General features: G+C 44.0%; 1 protein-coding gene across 1 annotated transcript in view; it reads right to left on the bottom strand.

The window, feature by feature from the left end:
- Positions 1–25,130, bottom strand: part of RHOJ (ras homolog family member J) — a 62,564-nt gene extending 37,434 nt beyond the window's left edge. The window contains exon 1 of the mRNA XM_063159763.1: positions 24,274–25,130. Coding sequence (XP_063015833.1) covers positions 24,274–24,451 — 178 coding nt within the window. The 5' untranslated portion in view covers positions 24,452–25,130. The remainder of the gene's footprint in view (positions 1–24,273) is intronic.
- Positions 25,131–25,909: the final 779 nt, after the last annotated feature.

Below are 25,909 nucleotides of genomic sequence, written 5' to 3'. Positions count from 1 at the left end.
CACCACTTCTGTCTTTCTGTCTCTCTGCTGCTAGAAGCTGCCCCAGAAGTTTGTCCTGCCAAGGCAGCTGTTTGTCTGTCTGTCAGTGACAGAGTCTCAAATTTGTCTGGGGAGCACACAGGAGATGTGCTCTCAAGAGATGTCTGTTCCTGAAAGAAGTTTTCCCTTCCAGGCTTCCCAAGGTCATGCTTCACCATGAGACTTGAAAATCTCACATGACAGGGAATAGTGGGACAATCTGGTGAGCACACTCAGAGGCTGAGTAAGCTGTCTTTTTTTGTATTGCTGTGTAAGCTTAAAAATGTAGAGAAGCTCCATCGACTGTGCTACCAAACTTGGTGTTTCTCAGCCTGCTCCTCTGCTGCTGTAGTGACTTTTGTGAAGATGCCCAGAGCCCCCAGCCTTGTGCTTTGGTTATGTTTTCTGTTCTTTGGTGTTCCAGCATTTCTGATGTCTCCCTTGGGTAGAATCCCAATGAGTCAATGGAAAAATTGTGTTGATATTATTGGAAGCTGGATTTGGTTTTTAAGACCCCCTTCCTAATCTGACCTTGACACTGCCTGTAATTCGCAGCATATGCAACTAGAAGGATAATAATAGCCTAGGAATGAAGGTTAACTGTCACCCTTAAAAGTGAAATCACTATGCAAAGTGGATACTTGTGTTCATCCCTCTGTGCTCCATTATGTTCAGGTCTTAGAGATCCTTCTTTAGGACAGTAATGATTGTTGGCACAAAGGGTTTAAGAGCTGTCACTTTAAATATGAAAAAAACAATAATAATGAGCCATGTCAGATGATTTAAGCTGGTGTTCAAGACCAACCAAACCAGGAGAAAATGGTCTTTGGAGTCCTGTCCAATTAATAAATCACAGGAGCTTCACACCTGATCCACGCCCCTTCTGTGGCTGATTCTGTATGGGATCAGCTCTCAAAAGCAGCACATGGTGTGATCCAACACCAAATGGCAGCTGAAGTTTAGGGCACTGCTTTGGGCTCTCAGATCACCCAGGAGAGCTTGCTCTTGCTCTGAAGGCAAGCTCACGGGCTGCATGCAGTGATGAATAAGGATGATGGCAGCTGAGCTTGTTGGCTGGCATACCCTACTGTCTTCAGCCCAGGCACAAGAGATGTTATGTATTTGCACAAGAGATGTTATGTATTTGTACTAAGAAAGCAGGGAAAGGAAGAACAAAATACTTCAGGAAGGGGCTTTCAGAAGCTCTAAGTTCTGCAGAAGCTGAAGGCTCATTTTCGCTTCAGAAGAGAGGCAGCTCTGGACCATGTGCTTTGCTCAGATGTGTGTGTGCTGCATCTGGAACACAATGGGGACTCCATCTGCTGAGATGAACTCTGCAAACATGAAAAGCAGCCAATGCCTCCCCTGTATGCAACATGCTCAGGAGAATGGCTCTGTTGTACCCAGCTTTCCATAGGAAATGAAAGAGCCTGCATTGTCCTTTCCAGGCACAGCCTGAATGCAAATCCATAAATACAGTTAATATGGCTGTTCTGCTTCCACAAGTTTGTTCTTACAGTCCCTACTTACTAAAATGTTAAGTCCTTAATTGAAATTCCACCTCCAGTGGAACAGCCCTCCATCAGCTGTCCCTGGGAAAACAGAGCAATGACAGCAAAATGAGCTTTTCTATCCCCTCCTGTCTTTTTTGAAAATTTTCCATTATTTTGGCTAAGAGGTCAGAACTTGTCTGGAAACTGAGTTGTGCTTTTGATTCTTTATTATTGAGCAAAACATAACATAATTTAAAACAACTACCAAAATCAGAAACCAGTCCTTGCACAGCTTGGGAAGGGCCTCCTTTAATAATAAATTTTTTTCCAATGATCCTGTGTCTCAAGCAGCACTGAGTTACCAAACCCATCTGTCCATATGTATTTAGATATAAATTGTTTTTCACAGCAGAGAATGTTTGCACATAATTTTACATAAAGTTGTCATAGTTCTCTTGTCCTTCTCATCTCTCTCTTTCTGTCTCCTTAGATTTAATTATTGCTTTTTGTTCTTGTTGGTTTGATGAGTAACCTTTAACAAAAAGCTCTCAGCTCACACAACACAGTTCTCCAAAGACAATTGAAGATATTACATGCAGCTCCACGAGAAGGGATAGGGTAGAAACAGGGTCCCAGGAAACCTCCTGACTGCACATCTACCTGCCAGTGCAAGGCAAGACATTGGGAATAGCAAATGGCAGATAGCAGGAAAACAGCAGATGGCAGATACCTCCCAGAGGTGCTGACAGGTGATTCTGTGTCTAATATTTGCACACATATAAGATCTCATGAATATATGCTAAATGTGGCAAAATAGAATCTGCCATAGGCTCTGCTGTGGAGCTGGTTGTCCTTGTACTCAGCTAATGTTCTTAGGGGAAATTGGTATTCTAAAATCAACGGGTTTTTGTAGGAACAAGTTTACACACACACTTGCACTCACATTTACATTTAGAAAGATTTTCAGATGGACTTTGCAGATTTAAGCTCTTGGCATCACTTGCCATGAGCTGCCTTCAACCCCTTCTCTGACCAGGAGACTTCCTCACTGTTTGAAGAGATCCACCTCTCCCAGGTTTGACTTTGGTGGAATTGTCCCTGATTTCCACAGTTTGAGGCAGGCAGTGGTATTTTGTAGCTCTGGAATTGATTGGGAGGAGGAGGAGGAGTGAGGAAGAACACACAAAGGCAGAGGGGGAGGAGGCAGGCAATACATCAGACAATGTGGACTGTTTCCCAGCATCATTTAATGACTGCTTTGAATGGCTGAGAAATTACACCAGAAGTCTTACAAAGGCAGAATATATGTTTCAATGTATAATTATATGGTTATATTGTAGTCATAAGGATAATTATCACAATTAAAAAAACCTCAAATCATTAATCTGTGCTCTGTCTGTTCTGTTTTATTTCTACATTACAGCTATTTCATGCATCATAAAGTATTATCCACTACAGGAATTGGAAATTACTTGTTTTATATTGTTGTGGTTTTATTTTGCATCAATCTCTACATGTTGTCAATGCATGTAGACATTCATGCATGTCAATTCAACTGCAACTGGGCAGTTGAATTTTAGCAAGAACAATTCACTGGCAAATAATGCTGCTGAGGACCAAAGCATCTCTGACCAAATTCTGATGCACATAAAGCCTGCAAATGCTGTCCCAGGTGATTCAGGCTGTCAGGATCTGACCCAGTCCACAGCATTCCATTCAACAAGTGGCAACCCCTCATCTGATCCATGTGGGCATTTTATGGAGCAAAGTCCTAAATTTCAAGCCTTATAACTATCACATATGTTCCTGCCACCCACCATGGGCTAGTAATGTTCCAGCTCAAAAAGGCACTCTTGGTTTTGCTTGTCTTGTACATGATACATGAGCATGCTTGTTTATGTGAAATTTGGGAGAACAAAGGCTAACTTGATCCCACCCTTCCAACAGGTTATGTGTTTTTTCAACCCTGAAGCAAAATTCTATGTCTGTATGTTTTGGCTTTTAAACTCAATAACCTGCAGGCCTCAAACACATCAAAAAAGAAATGGAAATCTCATTATGACACAGAAGGTTTAAAACTTAAAAACCAGAGGCTAGATCAACAGCAAATGGGGCACCACAGACATGCCCTTCTCCTTGGGACTTCCACTGGATTCAGGATGGAGGGATGCTGTGAAGGTTGTTTTACTTTGCCTGTGCACTCTTCAACCATCACAGTAGGTTGATGGTACAATGGCTTTTTTTGGATAATACTGTGGATTCTTCTTTGACCAGATAAACAGGACAAGAATAGACAGTGTGACTTCAGAAGGTGAAGATGTGATGCTGGGCCATGTGAATGAGCATTCACCCCCTGCCCACTCTTCCTCTGAACTGTGTATCTGCTTTGACTGGGCCGCAGGAATTTCACTGGGCAGTTGAATTTTAGTAGAAAACTTTTATTCTAAATTTTGGGCTGTTGAAGGTCATTTAGGCTATTCTGTAGGTATGAACTCCATTTTAAAAAGAGCATCCTTCTGCCCTGAGCTTCCTATTCTCTCTTCCTCCCTGCTCCCTCTGGACTTTTACCTTGCTGCTCTGTATTGTTTTTCCACACAGTCCCTGGCCTTGACGTCTGCAATGCTGGATCTTTTTTTCCTTTACACACCTTATTTTTGAAACCTTCTATTATTTTGGTGACCTTTTGGGATACTTTCCATTCCAAGAGCATTCTTTGCAAGACAGACTTGATGTAGAAAGAAATAACCCCAACCTGGTTTTACGGGACATGTTTTTCCACCCTGATAGTGTGTATTTTTAACCCTGTAATGTCCTTCCCCCTGCTCCCACAGGTGCTGTGCACAGCTCTGGTGTGCACCCAGGCAGTGTGGAGCTTCCCCAGAGCTGTGTGGGTTGCTGTGTTGATTGGGAAGGCTGTCTCTGGAGGATGCTGCCACCAAAAGCAAAATGTCTCTGTCTGCCATGCAACTATTTCCACACAATCAAAAATTTTAAGGCTTTATCTGCATGTGTATCCCCTGAAGGGAGTCTCTGCTATTTTGCACTGTTGGTTTCCTAAGGGGAAGGAAAAAAACCCTGCTTGGAGCAGACCCTTTGAGGGATTGAAAGCTCCCTGGAGGAATGCAGCCCTGAACCGAAGGCGTCAGGTGCAGCTGATCCCAGGAAAGCTCAGGGCTTACGAGGGTTGAGTGGGCCATGGAGGGGGGAAGGAAGGATTCCTGGCCAGAACCCAAGGCCAGGCAGCTGGAGATTCACAGAGCTGCTCTATCTGCCCTGGTTTCTTGGATGTGGAGCAGCCACTGAGGTGTGCAGGGGGCGGTGGGAGACTTGGCAGGTTAAACACAAACCCACGTATGAGATGGGAACTGCAGCACGGAATCCTTGCTTTTCAGCTGCTGGATATGCAGGAACCTCCAACACTGTGCATGATTTCTGTGTGTTCCACACAGGGATACTGATGCTACTTTTTCAGAGGCAAACCCTAGAAAGCGTGGCTGGCTGGTGTGGCTGCCAAAGCTCTGCCACTTGGGCTTTGCTTGTCAGAAGTGAAAAACACGGCTGGTGCTTCAGGCACTTCCAGAGTAAACACCAGCAACAGTCCCTTCAGTTTTGAGACAGGCAGTTGCATTTAAAAAAGCTCCATTCCTAGTGAGGAGGGCTATGGGTCGGGGGCCTGTTTCCCAGGGTTTGTTTTTAACCCTGAGGGTGTTTTTTGGGGACATGTGCTCCTCTGAAGTTTCCAGTTTGACTGTGCTGGGCCAGTGGTGCTGAGCCTACGCAGAGGGGACAATGCTGGATTGTTGCAAATGAAACTAGTGCAGAACAGCATAGAGGCTTTGCATCATCTGCTAAAAACCAGGAATTAAATTATTTTTTTGCTTCTACCCTACTGAGAAAATATAAATCTAAACCTTCAGCCTGCGGAGGTCTTGGGGGGCCAACCCTGTGTAATTTATGCAAAACAAAAGCAGGAGGATGATCATTCCCACTCCCTATAGGCTGGCAGACAAAAAGATTTGGATCACTTTAGCAGGTCCTTATGAGATGCAAGAACAGCATCATTTCATCTGTGCCTGAGTGCTTCAGCACAGTCACAACACTGAATTGATGGCAACAGTGTGCGGCAGCAATTACTGCCGTGAGGGTTGCTCTGGAAAGAAACACAAAAAATTAATTTAACTCCTGCACTTGCCACTGTAAGGTAATTTGGACGTGCTATATTCCCAGCACAACTGTAAATTTAAAAATAAGCACAGCCAGGGCTGTAGTTGGAGAGGGACTGGATGCTGCAACTGATCAAAACGTGCTCCAGAACACACTGGAGTAAAGTTTACAAAAAGCTGCTTTTTAAATCTTATGCCTACGATTTGTTTCATTCTGGAACAAAATATGGTTCTTCCAGCCTACAATATGGAGTGACTCATAGTATTGCCATTCTGCTCCCAGCACAATTGGAGCATACCTATGGTATGAAGTGGGAGAAATATTTGGCCCAGAAGAAAGCTCCAGAATGTTTTTTTTTTTTTAATGTACTGTCAAGACACGCTTAATAAATGGAGAGTATTCTTTCCATATTGCGTAATTCTGACTTTCCTCATTCTGGGCTTTTTTCAGCAGAACACGCAAGTGTGTGCTTATCTTTAATGAGTGTTTAAACCCAGATGAGTGTAAACATGATTATGGGAAGGACTTTCCTTGCCATGCATGGAGGCAAATGTGTAATTACACCTGCACAGGGGCTGAAGGAAGATTTGGAGGGAAGCTTTTAGTGGCAGAAAGCACAAGAACTTGCTGTGGTCCACAGTCCCTCTCTCTGTATTTCTGCTGTTCCCCTCAGGGCTCAGCTCAGTGGTCTCCAGCATCACTCAATGCTGGGAGAAACATCATGAAGGGCAATAAAAGGAAAAGCCTGGCTGCCCATCTGGAAAGTCTTTGGGGCACGGGGTGAAATCCCTGTCCTGGCCATGCCAGCAGGAATATTGCCTTCAGCAGAGTGATTCCACTCCCTGTGTAGGAACAGACGCTGAAACAGAAAAGAATCACGATGAGATGGCCGACTGGGAACTGTTTTGGCAAAGCAAACAGGGCTTAAACCTCGAGCTCTTCCAGGGGAGAAATAAAGGCAGGAGCAGCTTTAGTGCACAGGGGAGGCAGCGGGGCAGGCTGTGGGTAAGGCTTTGGTCCATGACACAGATGATTTGGCCATGGTTCCTGCCCTGCAGCTGTGTGACCCTCCCAGGCCAGTGCCTCCCTCCAAATAAAATGTGAGTATTGACAGAAACCTGCTTTTATGTATTCCTGTGCTTATACTAGAGACTGCTTATGGGTTGAACTTAATGTTTGCTTAATATATCCTACTCCTTGATGTTAAATGCTGTTACTATTAACTGCTGTGATGCCTGCTGCCCACAGGGCTTTAATGATCAAGGTCATCTAAAATAACAGTGGCTCATTTTGTTTTTAAGCATTCAATAGTGTGCAATGGTTTGCTTAACATTAGGCAGGGTATGCATTATTATGCTGTGCTCATATATGAACTGTGTTTTTTGACCAAACAGCCCAGAAACTTTTCTTGCTCTTGGTAATGAGAGCTCCCAGAATCAGAGAGCTCATGAACATTTGAACTCTCCAGAGTGTGAAATAATAATGGCCATCTGGTGCCATTTCAGTGGGGAAAGCAGTGAGCAAATGGCAAAGATATGAGAATTAAATCTTGTTTATACCGCACCACTGAGGACCACTAAGAAACTGGTTTGGTTTGGTTTTAAGAGGATTTCAAAACAAAGGGGCTTCTCAAAAATCTCTGCCCTCTCAGAACAGCAACATTCCTCTGTACACTCAGGATCTTTGGACTTTGAGTTAGAAGCAGATTCTCAAATAAAAGATGGATTGACCTCTGCAGAGACCCTCTGGAGAAATTAGGATGAGAAAAATGTCAGGAAATGTACCCCTATATATCTCTTCAAACTCATCCCCTTCAGCTAAAATGCTAAATTGTGGCTGGTATGTTCATAAGGCAGCCTGGGGTATCTGAGGGGTTCCCTGACAATTAACAAACAGATGGTGCAAGTCAGACACTCCTCAGGTTATTTCCACCTGGTCAGTGATGGATTGGTGTCCACAAAACCAGGGCGAAAGTAAGCTGTGGGTGAGTTATGGAAAAATTATATCCTCTTGTAATTACAGGAACACAACAGGGACAAATTAACTCAATCCTATGAATAATTTCATCCTCATAACCTTCTGTTCACTTTGCAATTTCAAGGTGAAACAAGGGCCATATCCTTTTGAACTCAGGACCACATCCTTTAGCCTGTGCTGCCATGCTTGCCTATGTTTGCTCACCCCAAAAAAGCTCTTTTTTCACCCAAGGCTATGTGGATGATTGCAAACTGCAGAGGTTTTTTCTAACAAATATGCTTTCCCTCTTGAACCTTTTTCCCGGGAGTTTTTCCCACCCCTGTTCCTTCAGACATATTGATCTCCACAGTCTCACTTCTTCCTGGTATAAGATCTGTTTTCTTTTAAGACAGCTACAAGTCTGGGAAATACACACCCTGGTGTCCAAGAGGGCAGAGGGAGGTATTTCTAGAAATAGCTGGATGACAAACAAACCACTACAAGCTCTAGTCTTGGCTACCTTACTGTAAACTCAGCCCATAGATTTTTTTTTCATTTACAGAACTGAGGATTCCCATCTGCCTATGGGTGAATATAAATCCCAGCAGATGTTAAAGAGACATCTGGAGTGTATCCATTGCACTCCTTGTGTCAGTGATCATCTCCCAGTCACTCTGTGCTTTTGCTGAGCTAAGGGAATTTGTGGCCTTCCCTCCAAGTGGGTGACTGCAGAAATTGTGATGTCAAACATCCTCTGCTACAGCTACCAAAGTCTCTGATGCTGAGACTCCTACTGAGCACTTGTATTTCCATAGCCAAGGGTTTAATGACCATCCAAACAAACCATTTTATAAACTAAAGCAGTGGGTGCTGAGGGTGGGATTCCTGCTGGCCTGCAGGGAAGACCCTGTTGTCTGTGGCAGGGCTCTTGGTCATGGAGGAGCTTCATGAAGCTGAAGAGAGGATTTGAACATTCTTAAAAGGCAAAATGAGGGGGGAGGATTTCCCAAAATCTCTGTTTCCAAGCTGAATTTGAACAGGATCTCCAGCTCTACAAGGTGGCTCCAAAAACCCTGCTCTAATTTTCCATAAGAGGTAAATATATTTTTCATCCTCTCACATCTGGCCGTGGCCTGAGGTGTGCAGGCAAGAGAGAAAACTTTTCCAGCCAACTACATATTTTTCTGCCCTGGGAAAGACTCCATTGTACAGTGTGAATGCCAAAGTCCAGTTTCCTTCTGGGCTCTGCACATTTTTTGAAGTTGGTGTTTGTGTTGCCTGATCTGCCCTGACTTTCTGGTTCCTGTTACTGTTCTCTCCTATTGTTGCTGGTGAACTCTGGCCCTTACCAGGATTTTGGTGGAGCTGCTTTTCTCTGAGCAGGTACACAGGAGATTTCCCAGAATTGGAGAAATGGCATCTGTATTCCCCTGCTGATCAACCTCTTATTCCTCTGACTATTCCAAAACACAGAGAGAAATAAAGCTTATTAATAAGCCCCTGTAATTAACAGGAATTGAAATAGAGAGGGACATTAGAACTGTTGTCTTTGCTTAGCAAGACGCATCTGTGAAATTATTTGGGGGAAAATTCCCTGAAATGGAAACTATAGGTACTTCTCTAATTGTTTATACAAATTACTACAACAAAGAATGAAATTTGGGGGAAAAAATCCCCAAACATATAGCTTGTTTGTAATCTAATTCTTTGACAAAAATAAAGCATGGAATTATTAATATATGAGTATTTCCCTGCATGTTCTGTAAATATAAAAGGAGAAAATTGATACTTTATTCTTCTGAAGAAGAAATTATCTACTGTGTATCTGTATCTTTATTCTGATTCCTCGGGAGCTTTTGCACAGAATTGCATTAATTAAAATACCTGCTTCTTTTTCTTATTTTACTCATCTATTGTCTTTTTATCATATGTCATACATTCCTTCCCCTCAAGGGTTTCCTGACTTAGATTTGCTTGGCCCCAGCTCTATGAGCCTTCCAAAACCAGATGAACCCAAGTCTTGTGTGAGCACAGCCAGCCTTGAAAAACATTGCCTAAAATCTATTACTCCTTCCTTTTTCTGTCTGAAAATGTATTTACCACAATTTCTTCATGCTGAAGATCTTCAGACTAAAAGCCATCTATTATGGCAACAGGCATAAATATTTACAACTAATAGAGGCTATATCTAATTTTAGGCACCCACACCCATCACGCTGACTGGGAAAGGAAACCAGCCTCTTTCAGGTTATGCTTCCAGCTCTTCTGAGGGAGAAAATCCATCAGGCACCATCAGTAGTGACTTCTCACTACTTCTGTTGTCTCTGTTTTATTTCTTGCCTGACAGCTCACAGCAGGAACACATTCAGAAGGGTTGCCCACATAGGAAATCTGAAATTCAGTGGTCCTCAGACACCCCAAATGAACTTCCTTAGGTCAGATGTAATTCATGCTTATGACAGGATTTTGAGCCCTCCCTGGAGAAGCTCCTGGGAAGGACTGACTGTTTTAGCTCCAGGCTTATGGAATGAATCCCTCCTATCAAACAGCAGTGCCTTGGCTTGTTAACATGACAGACAGCAGAAATGCAGATGTATGGGAGGGATCTTGGAGGTGATGTAACAGAAATGGGGATATAGGCTGAATTTCAGCTGAACTGATTGCACAGAACCCAGTTCCCCTAAATAGAATGGTGTTCTTCCTAAGTGAATGCAGAATGAGGTCCCAGTGAGGTCCTTTATATTTCCTCCACAGTTCACAAACAGCATTTCTAGAACGTGGGCACAGACACCTCCCTCCATGTCCACTGGGCAGCACAGCTAAGTCCTTGTTGCAGTGTCACAAACTTTGGGGGCCGCTCACTGGAGCAGGATTGCGTCTGGCAGAGGGAAGATGTCCCTTGAAAACCTTTGATAGTGTTTGGGGTAACTTCCTTCTTCTGGGAATGAAACATATATCGCCTTATAAATCAGAAATGTGGATTTATTGGGCATTTATGTGATGATAGAAGTCATCAAAATAGAAGATGAAAAAACCCCTCTCCAAGAGAGAGTGAAGACAGAATGAGAAACACTCAGCTCAAAGACTGTTTTCCTTTCTCCTGAGCACTTGCCTGGTTCTGCCATCAGCTTTGCCAAGGCTTTGAGGATTGCCAACCTCTCCCTGCAACCACTGCAGCTCTTCATGCTGAGAGAGCCCAAAACCACACCTAAACTCATGTTATTTGAAGCACTTTCCTTGGAATTTTTTGTCTTTGCTGCAAAAATATTTCACTTAGAGGAAGCCTGCCCTTGGTTAATAATGATTGCAATACAGCAACTGGAAAAAGGATAATAACAACAGCTAAGTAGAACTGGCCAGGGGATGATAATTCAGCTTTGCGACAACTTCTGAGGTTTTACAATTTGTTTTCATTTTACAATGGAATGAAAACAAAACCTTCAGATATTATGTTTTCAATTTGGGCCTTTTTTGCTGCACTGTCAGAAATAACCAGAGGGCCCTGGACGTCAAGAATTTGTCCTCCCAAGTATTTAAAAAATGCTTCAGCTTTCGTGAATCAGCATTTTCTCTTGGTGGGACAGTTCATGAAAATTGCTCTGGCCAGAACTTTTGCTAACCCCAAAAGTTTAAAACCATGAGTCATATCCCCCAAAACACAGTTGTTACAAATCACTTGTTTTATGATTTATGGGCATCTTATGGACTGTCTGATCTTAAACATACCTTTCCCCCCCATCATCTAAGGATGTACATTCCTTTCCCACATTTCTCCACTTCTTCTCTCCTATTTACTTGGGCATTTTTTTTTGGTTCTCATGCAGCTCCTTGGCTTGTTTGACCTTCTCTAACCTAGACAACGCTGAGATAATATTTTTATGGAATTCTGTGGCAGGGCTTTGCCAGGAAAGAGGTGGCTGCTGGAATGGATAGTGGTCACCATGGGGTGGTCCCACCACCATCCCTGTCTGGCTGCTTGCTGGTTCTCACTCATCTCAGATGACATTTTCCATGGGGCAGAGCTGACATCTGTCAGGAGGAAGAACATCTGCTCTCATGCCCTTGGCCCTGGCCAGCTTGGCAGCATCAGAGGGAATCAGAAGAGACACCTGGTACCAATTATCACCCAGGGCAGCCGCTATGTGTGCAATGTCTGTGGTTTGGTTTTGGACCCAGAGCTGCCTCAGAGGTGGCTCTGCAGGATCCATAGCTGGTTCTGGCCAGCTCCATGGCCTGTGCTGTACCCAGGAAAGCTTTGGGAAGACAATCTGTCTTTCTTTTTCTTTAACATTTCAGGTGGGAAGACCCTGCTCATGAGAAAAAAAAGCAATGTGGAAAATAACTACCAAGAAAAGGAAACATGGCTATTCATTCTGAAAGCTGGAGGAAGCAGCAGAAAGGAAATCAGGACCTGAAAAGACTACATGTGATGGGAAGTACAAAGTGCCTTCTAGTCAGGAGGTTTTTGTAAGAATTGTCTCATGCACCTCACCAAGACATACTGTGAATGCATTTGGCCAGGGATGAGGCTCCCCTGTGTCCTCAGGATTTTCCACCCTGTTGGGCATCGTCTCAAAATACTGTTCTCCTTGCAAAACCATTGCAAGACTTGCATTATTATTTTTCTTTTCCTAATCTCTCACGTTCATGCATTTAAATAGAAGGCAGGGGGAGAGAAGCCCAGTTGGGAACACCATATGGAGAGAACACAAGTTATTGCTGTTCCCCCATTATCTTGGCACAGATTCCCTTTGTCAAACATTACTTCAGATTTGGGACCTCATTCTGTATTCACACTCCCTGTTGCTTCTTCCTTCCTTGGAAGCATTAGGAGGGACTTATGGTATTGCTACAAGGAGCTCTTTACAGGAAAGGAAGTAAATTGGGCAATGTGATTCAAATAATGGAAGAATGAATTATTTCACCATTTCAGCAGTTTCCCGTGAGGGACACTTGAGGGAGAAAATGCACTTAACACTCTAAAGTATTAAAATAAAAGAACCACAGCAACCTCACCCAACTGGACTTGAACCAAACCAAATGGTTTAGGTAAATGCCCAGCAGATCTTCAAGTGGCACAATCTGTGAGAGACTATTACTATGCGTGGCAGGGAAAATTCTCCATATTAATGATATCATGAGCTGGCTCAGCTAATTTGGACTTCATCCATAAGGCCTGGTTTCTGGCAGATTAGCTGAGTTTTTTTGAGTATGAACTCCTCTTTTAATGTTGAGATTGATCCTGTTTTCATGGCTGATATTCCTGGAAAATATTTTCTTAAAGCTGTACTTCACATATATTTTTTTAAAAATGAGAGCTGCTGCTCCCTTGTGTTCCTGGAAGAGGCTTAAAATATCCTGAGCAGTAACTAGAAGGTAGTGAGATGAAGGGAACTGTGCTGGATTTTTGCAATTCACTGGTTACATTGCTGGCTACCCAGAACAAAGCAGAGCTGTACTGTGGAGATAAAGGGTCTTTCTAGGAGCTCAAATCATAGCATCCTAGAAGTTGTTCGTGTTTTTGCAGAAAATTTTGGTGGCAAGTTTTCAATGAGCAAAAATGGACTCAAACTAGACAGAAACTACAGGCAATTCTACAGTCTCCTTTGTGTTCTTGATACAGCTGAAAATGTTTGTGTGTAGCCATAACTAAACAAAAATAAAGATGCAGTTTCAAAACAGCTCTTTTGTGATTTATACATAGGGCTATTTTGTGATTTATATGCAGATACACCACGAGCCCTCAGGGAAGTTTGTGTGCCCACGTGGAGCCATTTGGGAAGCAGGATCATCCAGCCCAAACCCAGATGGAATGGGCAGCATGAGGTCCTGGGCAGTACTGCCACAAGCCACTGCTTGATACAGACAACATAAAATAGAGGGTCTCAGGAGGCCTTTTCAGTGTGAGTTTGTGCCAGAGCTGAGATTCCCTTGTGGAAATGCCTCGACTTCTAAATAAAAAATCAAGTCTCTGCATTTCGGCTGCTTGTGGACAGAGACTTCAGCAACTGGGCTCCCAAAATTAGACATAGATGTTGACTTTACACCCAGTTATGGGAGAAAGCCAGTTCTGGAGCTGGGGGCATTGCTCAGAAATCATGTGTGTCCTACATGAGGAGGGTCTGGCCTGTGAGGACACAGCCCCTGGATGGCTGCCAGCTCTGAAGATGGAGCATGAGACAGTTTGTGAACTTAAAACACATTTTCCAACCTTATGGGATTTTCCTTTAAGTCTGTTCTCAGCAGAGCAGCATATTATTGCAAATAGATGCTCTTTTGGTCCCATCTCCCAGGGGACAGAAATTAATGCTATGTTTGAACATGTATGTTTTCCCACTCATTGCTGAAGCTGTGCTTTCCCTTAAAGTCTGCAGAGAGCTGAGCATGAGCAGATACTGTTAATGCCATTACTTCAGAGTTAGAGCTGGAGTCAGGGCCAGAGAGAATTCAGTGAGAGACGTGGCCTCTGTGAGCAGGGGCTGGAAAGCAGCTCCAGTGAGTCATCTCAGGCATCCTCCTGCTCTGTGGCAGGACCTTTCTGCCCAGCCCCTCTGCACAGCCCTCTTTAACCCTTTCAGGTGCCTCACTGCTGGCTCCTGTGCTCACCCCTGGGATTGCTGTTTCCATGAGACACTTTTATGCGGGAGCCCACAAAATCGAGGGTTTTGGGAAAGCTGCAAAAGGCAGACCTCAGAGACAGCAGAACTGTGATTAGAGCTAAGCAGTAGCCATGAGATAGGTCAGCAGAAAAATTATTTAAAAAGTAGAAAAGCAAGGACAAATAGAACAATGGTCTGTGTATTAACGCTGGTCTAGAATAACTCCCTAAGCTACAGAAAAGTTTATCTAGCAAGATACTAGGAAGTTTGAAGCATAATAATGGAGCTCTGTGCATTGTGTTTTAAGGCTTACAAGTAGGTATTGCATTTGAAATAAGCAAGAATTGTTTTAACAAAAGGTACGTGTGCTTATAGTGGTTGATGGAACTACTGTCAATATGCTTTTGCTTTGTGGGATTGGTCAAAAAACTTTTAAAGTAAGTTGTAATATTATGTTCTTTGTCTGCTGCCTGGGATGTGAGCTGGTGGCATCTTCCCATTGTCACAACCACGTAATGAGACGGATGCTGGAAAATAAAACAGCTCAAGGCACGTTCCTAGCAGTCCCATCCCGTTGGTGATTTGTACACAGCCCCCAGCTGACGATACTTTTACACTGTCCTGAACCAGGAGTGAGGATGTTGGCACAGCACTGTGCTGCTTTTTCCTTCTTGCTCCAATGCCATCACCCTCCGGACTGTGCCTCCCGTGCCACTGTGCTTGGGAATATTTTCACAGCTGTCCATCTCCTTCCTCTGGGAGTTGTTCCTTGTTTTTTTCCCCCCCCCCCCAGTATTTCTCCTGTCAGTGAAAGTTTCTGTTCCAGCCTTTTCTTCCCCTGAGGGTGGTTGGTGTATTTGTGGATTCATTGCTGTGCCAGTTCCCGAGGTAAAAAGGCAACCCTGGGGCAACCCCAGTGCTGGACACACACTGAATGTGGAGAACTCTGTTAGCTAAAATAACAGCCTGTCATGGTCCTTCAGGCCTTCCCCTTCCCTGGGACCCCAAACAACCCTTTGGATATGAGGGCCAGCTAGGGGACAATGACTCCCAGCAAGTGACCATGTCCCTCAGGACCCTTCCAAGCCATCCTGCCTCACATATGACTTTCCATTTAAGAAGAGGATTTTGATCTCAGCCTTAAATCTATGAAGGAGGGAGACCTCTCATTTTGAATGCAAATGATGTTAAATAAGGTAAATAAACTTTTTTGGTAATCTTTTAATTATTAGACATTACTTTAAAACTAATTTCCCCAGATATTATTTAGGGAGAAAAAAAGAAATGAATACTCATTCAATAATACTGTTTAGAATTCCTTAATTCACTCTCCCTTGGCATAAAATATTGGGTGACAATTCCTAAAACTTTCATTCTTTAGTAACATATTCCCTGACTTAGGTGGAAGACCCATAGCTCAGGGTACAAGGACAATATAAGTGGAGAATGGCAAATGGTCACTCTTAAAAGCAGATGAGAAATATAAAAAACTTGTATTTTTTCATTGCAAAGATAAATATTAATTTGACAGGAGATGTCATTACTGTTTAATGACTTTGTCTGAAGAGAACAATTGAAGGAAATATGTTTGCTCTTCCTCATCCCTTGCTATTTCCATGATGTCATTAGGTCTGGCCATAACAAATGGAAATTCAGAACATAGGAAAGGCACTGCCTGCATGGCAAAATCTACTCAGTCATGCAGAGTAGCCATGATGTGTATCACTAGTGCAGACATCAAAGTATGAAGTTTATCAAAAGAGCAGAAAATGAGAAGCAAGTTTTAGCAGAAGTATTTAGCATTGACTTGATCAGTAACTAAGACATTGCAATGAGGACTTAGTGAAAAAACTGCCACATCTGGCAGAAATGAAGTTTTCATGTCTAGGAATTTGGTTTCTTAGACTTCTTTGCTGAATTTTTGTTTTTCTTCCCTACATGTGGAGCATCTTCTGCTGTGAAGCATCTGCTTGGCTGCCTGGCACCCCCCTAAAGTGGCTTTGTCCCCTCATGTGGATTGCTTGGCCACATGTACTGAGTCAATTATTGATTTTGGGATAGTGGATGTGATTAATTTCAAGCTGTAGAAATTGTCCTTCAAGGGCCAGAGGCCACAGTTTCAGTTTTGTTCTTCTGAGCTGGTGTCACCTCCTGCAATGCTAGGCAGATGACAAAGGGAGGGAAAGACCAGGCCTGACTATCTTGGAGTAGTGGAGAAGAAAAGGGTAATTTTTTCAAATCCCTTCATGTCTCTTTGCAGCAGTGAATTGCTGGGTAAGCAAAATTCCAAAATCTGTTTGCCCATCCATAAATCAGAAGAATAATGCCAAAAAGTTATTTTCTGAAGCCCTGGGCACAAGGTGCCAGGTTGGGCCAAACTCACAGCCTGGTGTCTTCATCTCTGACGTAGCAGTGGGCAGCTTTACGATAATTTGCCACTCACCAGGCCAAATTTAGGTCTTGTCCTATACTCTAAACCCAAAGTTGTGCCAGCTCATTTCCTGCAGAAGTCTTTTTCATTAGCTTATGATAGCACTCAATCTCCCCAATACATGGTTCTACCCCCTTTTTTTGCACACCTTGTTAAAATTCTGTCCTCAAGAACTTTTTGAAAGTGATAAGTTCCCTGGGTTAATCACACACCATGCAAAGAAATATTTCTTTTTAAGCCATTTGACTTTTCCTTCTTTCCAATCCATTCCCTCAGGCCTGTGGCTGACCTTAAGAAAAATCCCACCATTCTACATCCAAACCACCAACACTCATTCAAATGGTGTAACTCCTTGTTTAGTATTCTTTGTGACTCCTCTTGCCCTTCAAGCACCACATATCTAATACAAAAGAGTAGACAGTGGGGCTTAGGTGGAATTTAGGCTGGATAAATCTGGATAAAGCAACATGGCTGCTCCATCTACTCCTCTAATTCCTGGCCCTATCCTTTGTGTTGTGTGCTTACTCTAGTAAGTTTGTAGTTTCCTTACTCTACACCCAGTTTTCAGACTGACAATGTCATTCTTGGTGCAGTGTTGTCCCCTGGTGTGCTTCAAGCACAAGGACATTCACTGGCTGGAGAAATCACTTCTCTGTGTTGGGCTGCTGCATCTCCTGGCTGCCAGCTGAATCCTGGCTCCTGGTGGGTGTGGGATTGATGCAGAGCTCTTCTGGGCCTCTCTGGAGCATTAATTCAAAGTGAAACAAGCCCAGGAGTGGCAGCAGCACTAAGAGAAGCTGCACAACACATCCAGAGGCAAAGGTAAGAAGCAGCTGGGGTGCTGCAGGCTGTCCCCATTCACAGCTGTAGGGGCAGGGGACAATGGGGACTTTGTCACCACAGTGCTCAGAGCACTGCTGCAGAAACCATCTGCCCTGAGAAACAGAAACCCAAAGCACACACCTCTGTCTCCATGGGCTTCAAGTGGACTGTGCAGGCTCAGGACAATACAGGGATGTGTGTGAGGAAGAGATAGCAGATATTTATCTTGGATCTCTGCACACTGACAGCACCTTCAGAAGGAAAAGGCCCTAAAATGCTTGGGGGTGTATGTGGAGCCTCCCAAATGAGTGTGAATCACAACCATGGTGATTCAGGCAAAAGGCATCTTTTCGGTAAAAAGACTGTTCAGGCTTCCTGGATGTGAAAAACCTGAGGATCACTACATCACCTCTGACTTTTATGACTCAGGACAGAATTAAACCTCCTGTTGGGAGACTGAAAATTAGTGGTTCTGTAAAATTCATCTTCAAAAAATCCAGCTGTAGAAACATTAGAATTGCATTGGTGGGTTTGTTGTGTCCTCATGGTTCAATTGTTTTATTGAGATCCTTGGTCTATTCTGGATGATACCAGGAAGATTGGCAGAGAAGTCTTTTCAGCTCCTGAGAGGCAAAATGAACATATCTGTTCAGTGGCTGCCAGTTTCAAGAGCCAGCTCTTAAAAGAGTCAATGCTTCCTTGTCTCAAGGCTAAAGTTCAAATCTGTGTGATCAAAATTGGATGAACATTAAAAGGAAAAAAAACCCCACTGCACATATCCATGCAAATAAACATCACAGCTCTCTTTCAGTGCTATTTATATCTATTTGAGTTTAATGACCCCAAACATTGTATGAAGAGTTTCTCTAATGTGCTATCAAGACTGTTTATAGGAGACAACTGTCTCAAGAATGTGGCAGTGTGAAGACTCCCACGGCAGCACCCGTGCAGAAACTGCAGATCTACTTGGGCAGTCTTTTCCTGTCAGAGTTTCAGCAGGGAAAAATCCAAAACTGATGATCTTGGGGTTATCACACACTGTGGCAAGCAGGGATGGGTTGAAAGCAATGTGCATTAGCAATAAATTCAAAATGGCTAGCACACCAAAAGTGTGGCCAGATGTGCTCTTGTGCCTGTAGCTGGAGAAATTTGGGATGTTAGGGCTCCCCTTGGGTTTCTGCCATGTTTTGGCTGGTGTTTCCTGCTCCTTGGGAGAGGCTGCAAGGCAGAGAAGCTGCCTGGTGCTTGGCCTGTCTCCCCTGGGTGCTCCTGCCTGCCCCCAGGACAGAGAGCAACCAGCCATGGATCACTGACAGCCCACTTCCAACTCCTTTCTTCCATGGGAGGACATGAGGAACAGGGATTTGGGTCAGTGCTGTGACATACAGGCACTATATGCATGCTATATAGAGGATATAACAGATCTGTGGATTTGCACAGGTACAAGCTGGGCAGGAGCAGTCATACTGCTGCCATGCTACTAAAAATGCCAGAGCAGGAGACTCTCCCTTCTTGCACAGCTTGTCTGGCCACAAGGTTGGGATCACTGCTCTGTGAGACTGGTGATGCTCCAGCTCACTTCAGTGCAAAGTCAGACAGATTACATTGAACCATCACTGAAGAACAAAAAATGTGTCTCCTAACAGTAAGCAATGTCTCTCTTCTTCTATATTGCTTTTAATTTACAGAGCCCTACTCAAGGCTGAGCTATTCTGTATGCTATTAATTAGCTGATCACATGCCAATGCTAATTTTTTTCAAATGGGTTCACTATTTATAAACGTTCACCAGTTTGTGCCGACACATGAGGGGAGGAGGGATGTATTTACACCATCTACTTCTTGCAGATGCTTTGCAGTTCTGCCTTGGAGGGATTGACCTCTCTCATCTATCAAAGATGCAACTTTGGCTCCTAAAGCTGCTTGTATGGTATTCATCTCTGTATTAAGCCTGAACTGGAGTTGATTTAAGACTCACAACCCTCTTTTCCTCAGACTTCAGCCATCTGATGAGTCCAATCACCCTTGTCTGCACAGTGGGCCAAGTTAGCTGCATGCCATTGTTACTGCTCCTTAAGCATGGAGAGGGTTTTTTTTTAATTTATAAGAAATTCTGGAATAGAATGGAAGAGTTTCAGATGGATGGGGCCTACAGTGATCATTTATTCCTGCTCGAACATTTCAGGGCTGACCAAAACTCACAGCACATAATTAAGGGCATAATACAAATGCCTATTAAATACTGACAGCCTTGGGACATTGATCACCTGTCCAGGAAGCCTGAATATAAATTTTAGGGCAAATAAATTTCATGCTAAAAATTGCTATGATTTTAGGCTTCATGAATATAAAATGGGATGCTCAGTGGCTTCCTAAGTAACACCACACATTTTTCTTATGTATTTCACAGAGCAAGCCAGCTACTTTTGGTACTATTAAACCAACTCTGCTAGTTGTTGAATTGAGTTTTTTTGTTGGTCCAACCTCAGCCCTAAATAAACATTTGTAACCTCACATAGCTGGGCACAATACAAGTCACCCTGGCTGAGAGACCTTTGCTCGTGGAAAACCAGCATTTGATGTTCAAAGGACAGAGTGGAGCCAGCATGTTGAAGCATCTAGTCACTATCCAAACAGCCCCCATTGTTACAGTTATTGCCAGCAATATCCTGTTTGTCACTGGGATAGCACTTTGGAGAGCCTGCCCTAGAAACACCCATTTGCCTTGTGGCTAAACACTTCCAGTGCAGGATTTGGAAATTCACCAAAGCAAGGAAACCTACTCAGGGCTCTGGCCTCCAGCAAAACCTCTTCAAAATGCCTTGAGAAATACCCAGACTCATAAAATTCCATGCATCCAATGAAAGAAACCATTTTCATATCCAAGGAACAAATTTACCCTCCCCATCTGTCTGGCATTGCTCTGATCCTACTCTACACCCCTCACATCCCAACACTGGCAACAGGCCCTGAAGAAATTCGGTTTTGTGGACTGTGGGTGAAATCTGAGGCAGGATATTACTAGTGTGGAGCTAATAACTGGTCTGGACTTTTGTACAGTGCAGCTGCACACGTGGTGAGCCACCAAGAGCTTTTCATGCCAGGCACTGCTGTGTCTGAGCTGTAAATGCTGTGTGAGTTACCTGCAGGAATATCTGCTCCTTCCCTGAGTGAGTTATCTGTAGGAATATCTGCTCCTTCCCTGGGTGAGTTACCTGCAGGAATATCTGCTCCTTCCCTGAGTGAGTTACCTGCAGGAATATCTGCTCCTTCCTTGTGTGAGTTACCTGCAGGAATATCTGCTCCTTCCTTGTGTGAGTTACCTGCAGGAATACCTGCTCCTTTCCTGTGTGAGTTACATGCAGGAATATCTGCTCCTTCCCTGAGTGAGTTACCTGCAGGAATATCTGCTCCTTCCCTGAGTGAGTTACCTGCAGGAATATCTGCTCCTTCCTTGTGTGAGTTACCTGCAGGAATACCTGTTCCTTTCCTGTGTGAGTTACATGCAGGGATATCTGCTCCTTTCATATATGAGTTATCTGCAGGAATATCTGCTCCTTCCCTGGGTGAGTTATCTGCTCCTTGCCTGGGTGACACTCAGCTCCAGCCTTTGATTTTCTTAAAGGCAGGTTAGGCCCAACTTTTATAAAGTGGTTTCAAGCTCTTTCATGTGAAAGGCACAGAATAAGCACCGTGCAGATCTAACAGTGCAGGAACTCAGAGGTTTCTTCCCCTGACCACTCCTGTTGCTCCCTCCACCTGCTTCAGCTGCAGTAACTGTGGAGATGTGATGCAGCAGGGCAAGTGCACAGAGCTGGTGCCTCAGGGCCATGAACAGTTAAGGCCTTGGCCATGGCACTGGTGCAGCTGGAGCTTTTCCCAAAGCTGGGCTGGAGAGCATCACTGTCTCCCCCGAGCTGCTGGAGTCGTGGCAGTGAGAAGCTGCTCTGAGATCACCACTGGAATCCTTGGGTTTTCATGCTTCCCCTCCCCACCCCCTACATTTTCCATTAGGAAGAAGTAATTTGGTAAATGCCCCAGGAGTCACAACCAGGCTGTGACCTGGTGAGGCAAGAGGAAGCCCTTGCTAACACACCAGTGCTGGTAATAACACCTGGGTGGAAAACCTTCCATGGAAAGTGAAGCTTGGCAAAAATCTGTAGAAATTAATTGCTTGTGAGCATTTCCAGCACAGAAATGAACCATTGAATCTGATGTTTCAGCTTGTTTGGGAAAACTGAAACAGTTGGTTTCAGCAGTGGCAAGGACAGGGGTGGACAAACCATTTTCCCGGGGTAAATTCCAATGTGATTTTCCAGAGCCTCCTACACCCTTCAGGCTCTGTCCATGTGTGCAGCTGTCCCATGTGCTGTGCTGCCTGTGCTGCCACCATGCCCATGGTACCTCTGTGACACCATGGTACTTCTGTCCCACCTCTCCTCTTCACCATGGGCTGCTATGCAGATGGATGTGGAAAATACAATAGAAGATCCTAAAAACTGTAAGCTCAAGGGCAAGGTTGCCCCAAGTGAGTTCTTTGCTCAGTCAATACCCGCAGCCTATTTTAAATAGGCTGTGGTATACTTTATGCCATGAAATATTTTTATGAGTGGGATTTTTTCCAGCACTCTGCTCTAGAAGTAATTCCTGCTACTTGACTCTGTGTGCAATTTTGCAGTGAAATCGGTTTAATAAATGATGGGATTCCTCAAAAAACTGAAATTTCATTTGTGATCAATGCTAGTTTTGACCACTGCCACTGGACAGGGATTATCTCAGAACAGCATGTTAATAAACAGAGCTATTTTCCCCCCTTATCTTTATGAGTTTTGTCACTGAAAATATTTTTATATTTATGTGCTATAGTAGTTAAGAAGGCAGATAAAAATAGCTGGAGATACTTTAGAGGGTAAGTCTTCAAACCCTGAAAATGAGGCTTGATTTAAAAGTGCCTTCATACTCCTTTTACCCCAAAGAGATCAGGATTATGCTACTTCATCTTCCCATCCTTCCCTCAGCCCTCATATCCCTCAGTACCTTTTGAGCCCAGTGGCAATTTCCAACACTTCTGACAGAGGAAAAGGAATCAAAGCAAGTCCCTGAGAGTCACCTGTGGCTGGTTAGGGAGAAGAAATTCAGAGTGGTGCCCCCACCAAGTGCCAGCCTGCCTGGCTGGCATCACTGCCCTTGTGATGCACTCTTGTGTGCCCCCAGGCTCACACCAAAACCACCAAGACTGATGCCCACATGGTCTGGCACCAGCTATTGGATGGCTTTTCCCATAGGCAGAGGGGTTTGAAGGGCATGGAGGAAAGAGAGAGAAGGGCAGTGGGTGCTGGGATCAGTATTTTGTAAAGGGTGAACAGATCTGAAGTTATCACAGGAAAGTTGGTGCTGTTGCAGTATAAGGCAGCCCTCAGGGATTGTGGCTCATGGAAGCACTTATTTCCAACAGTCAATATGTTAAGTTTAATACACGTTGTATATCTTATCTGTGGAAATGTTTTTTTCTAAAGGGATCACTCAATCTATGTGGTGGGAAGGGCAGAGAAAAGAGAGAGCTGCTTGCATTAGAAGTGACGCTGCCCACTCTTGTGGAGGAAAAGGTCTTCACATTTCCACGGATCAGAGTCTGCAATTACACAGCTCTCTTGTTTGGCCAGTTCATCTGCTCAACCTGACACAGAGCCAGAATGCAAACAGGGATTTTTCCCATTACAGAATACAAAATCTATGATAAGCCACGCCATGAAAATTCAGTTTTTAAGGAGGGGGGGAGAGAATGAGGGAAACTCCAACTGCTGCTGCAAGATAAGCAATGAGTTTTGCAGTGCTTCTAGAATCTGTGTCTGGGATCTCACTAAAAAACCCTGTGAGCAAAAGGAGCACTGTGAGAAGAAAAACAGCAGAATTTGGGATAGTAAAATTTAAGCAGCTGTTTGAACATCAGTTTTAGCCTATGAAACATCTGTGTGATAACTTTGGACACAGCTGGACAAAGTCAGTAATTGCTACAGAGAGAGGCCTGTGAATATTGTGCTTAATCTGTGGGTCTGCTCTGCACAACAATGCAGTGAATATCCTGGTGATCTTGATTATGTTTGTGTTTTTTTCTTATACTACAAATTCCCCTGCTGTGAAGGATTCAAATCAATCACCTCTTCTGCTTTTCACTACCATCAAGTTGTAGTATTAAAATCTATTTATAGATGGAGTAACAAACGTCACTGGAAGGAGAGTTATATACTGACAGCTTGGAAAGAGACTGTGCTGGTTTTCTCAAAGATCACTCCTTAAATAGGACATATTCTCAAAGATTATTCCTTAAATAGGATATAAGTATTGTAATTTATGCATCATTTGCCAAGAGGGACAAGATTGTGATAACATATATATATATATATGTACATATATATAGAGAGTCTTCCTAACTGCAAACTGCAAAGCTCAGAACTTCAAAAACTAACTGAGAATACAAAGTGATAGAGGCTGAATTACATTTGTTGTCCCAAAACACAGTGGATTTAACTGCATCCCTAACGCTTCTTATTTGCCAAAAACAAGACAAAAATAAGAAGCAAACAAATAAGTTCTCTGAATAAATCCTGCATTGTCCCAATTTTATGAGCTGCCATCTAAGCTGCCTGGCAACCATCCAGGCCTCAATGACATTCCAGGACAAGAAGTAACCTGTGCATCCCTTTTGAACTGTCCTCTCCTCGAGCTGCCTTCACCTCCCACCTGGCTGCCCTGCAGCTCTCCATTAAATTTCTTTTAAAGCACTTTCTTACCTGCATAGTGGTCAAACACAGTGGGGACATACTCCTCTGGGAAGGCATCATTGGCATAGCTCATCAGCAAACAGGTTTTCCCAACTGCACCATCCCCAACCACCACGCATTTCAGCATCTTCTTGGTGCTGCTCCTGCTCCCGTCAGCGCAGTTGTCATTTTCCTCCTTGCAGTTCATTCTTGCTGCTGCCGCCGCTGCTCTTGCTGCTCCCAGGACTTCCAAGTGCACATGAAGGAAAAATGAAGTGCGATTGTATTGACTTTTCCTGAGTTTGGAGAAGGAGGGGGGTGGGGAGGTGGGGGAGAGCAGCAAATCTCAAACTCAGGAAATCATACTAATGTTTCCAGGCTGTCACAGCCGCTTCTAACAGTTACCAGATCAGTCAAGAGGATCATCGAGGTGAATAAATTAAGCACACAGAGAGGAGTAGCATAAAAAAAAAAAAAAAAAGAAGAAGAGTGATCTGTCCTTTTTCGTTTGTCCCAGTCAGGAAATCCTCATCCTGCCCGGCCGTTCCCAGTCTTTATTGCGACTTCAAAAAATATCGGCAGCCTGGGGCTTCGATCCGCGTCTCCCTTCCTCCAGCCCGGCCGCAGGAACCAGGGATTCCTGTTAAATCCACTCCATTTTCCATCTCATTGCTACATGGAGGAGAGTCTGGAGGGTTTTAATGGAGTTTTTCCTTTCTTTCTCCAGCTTGCTGTGTGTCAGGAAATCATGGGTTTCCTGCTGAATTCCATATTAGGATCAGTGGGCTTGTGAAGGGCTGCAAACAATGGGAGCTCTGTGTGTATTTGTACTTTGGAGGAACTCTGCCAGGACATGGAGAAAGGAAAACACTAGAGGTCCCCCTGCAGAATGAAGTTTCTTAGGCTCTCTGCTCCATCCAGCTGCTCTCCAGGCTGCCGGCCCCGGCGAGGAGGATTTGGGAGAATTTGGAATACGGGAGTGCTGGAAATGCTCAGAGCTCTGCCCCTGTCCCAGGGATTCCTGCTGATCCCAGGCACGACCTCCTCTCATCTCAAATAGGTATTTTCTCCCATTTGGGAAAGGGAAAGGGGGAGGTGGACAAGCAGAGAGGAGGTATAGTGGCTAGATAATGTCAACTTTCTGTCTCTGTAGCTCTTTAAAGTGTTTGTTATAAAGAATAAATGACTGATTTTTCAGTGCATGCACTCAGTTTGTCTTGCCTTTTCCCTATCCTCCCTCCTCCAAAAAAGACAGACTTTCCCCTCATAATGTAAAGATGTAAACACAGACAGAGAGAATAAAGTGTAATTAAGAGTTAGAGGAATCATGAAATTAAACAAACAAACCAACACCCCCCTGTACAGCAATCTGTGAAAAACCAGCTTTGAACTACAATTCCTGCCCCTTCCTCTGGTTTGTTCCGGTGCTTCACGTGCCTCCTAAGCCTTCTCCCCATTTAAATTCACAACAATCTACGTGTGCGTGAAGGGCAAAACTTCCCTCTCCACGCACAGGAAAGATTTTGCAATTTCCAGCAGAAACGAGCCAGACACTGACACAAACCCCAGTGCAGCACATCCTGCTGGCTGCATTTCCCCTCCGCGAGGCTGGGAGGCTTTGAGAGGGGGAAACACCCCCCTGCTGGCACTCCACCGGTGATAAACA

The sequence above is a fragment of the Melospiza melodia genome, chromosome 6 (assembly GCF_035770615.1).
Source record: "Melospiza melodia melodia isolate bMelMel2 chromosome 6, bMelMel2.pri, whole genome shotgun sequence".
In the NCBI taxonomy this organism is placed as follows: Eukaryota; Metazoa; Chordata; class Aves; order Passeriformes; family Passerellidae; genus Melospiza; species Melospiza melodia.
The sequence above is the reverse complement of the archived record's forward strand: the minus strand, read 5'-3'. Positions and strand labels throughout refer to the sequence as shown.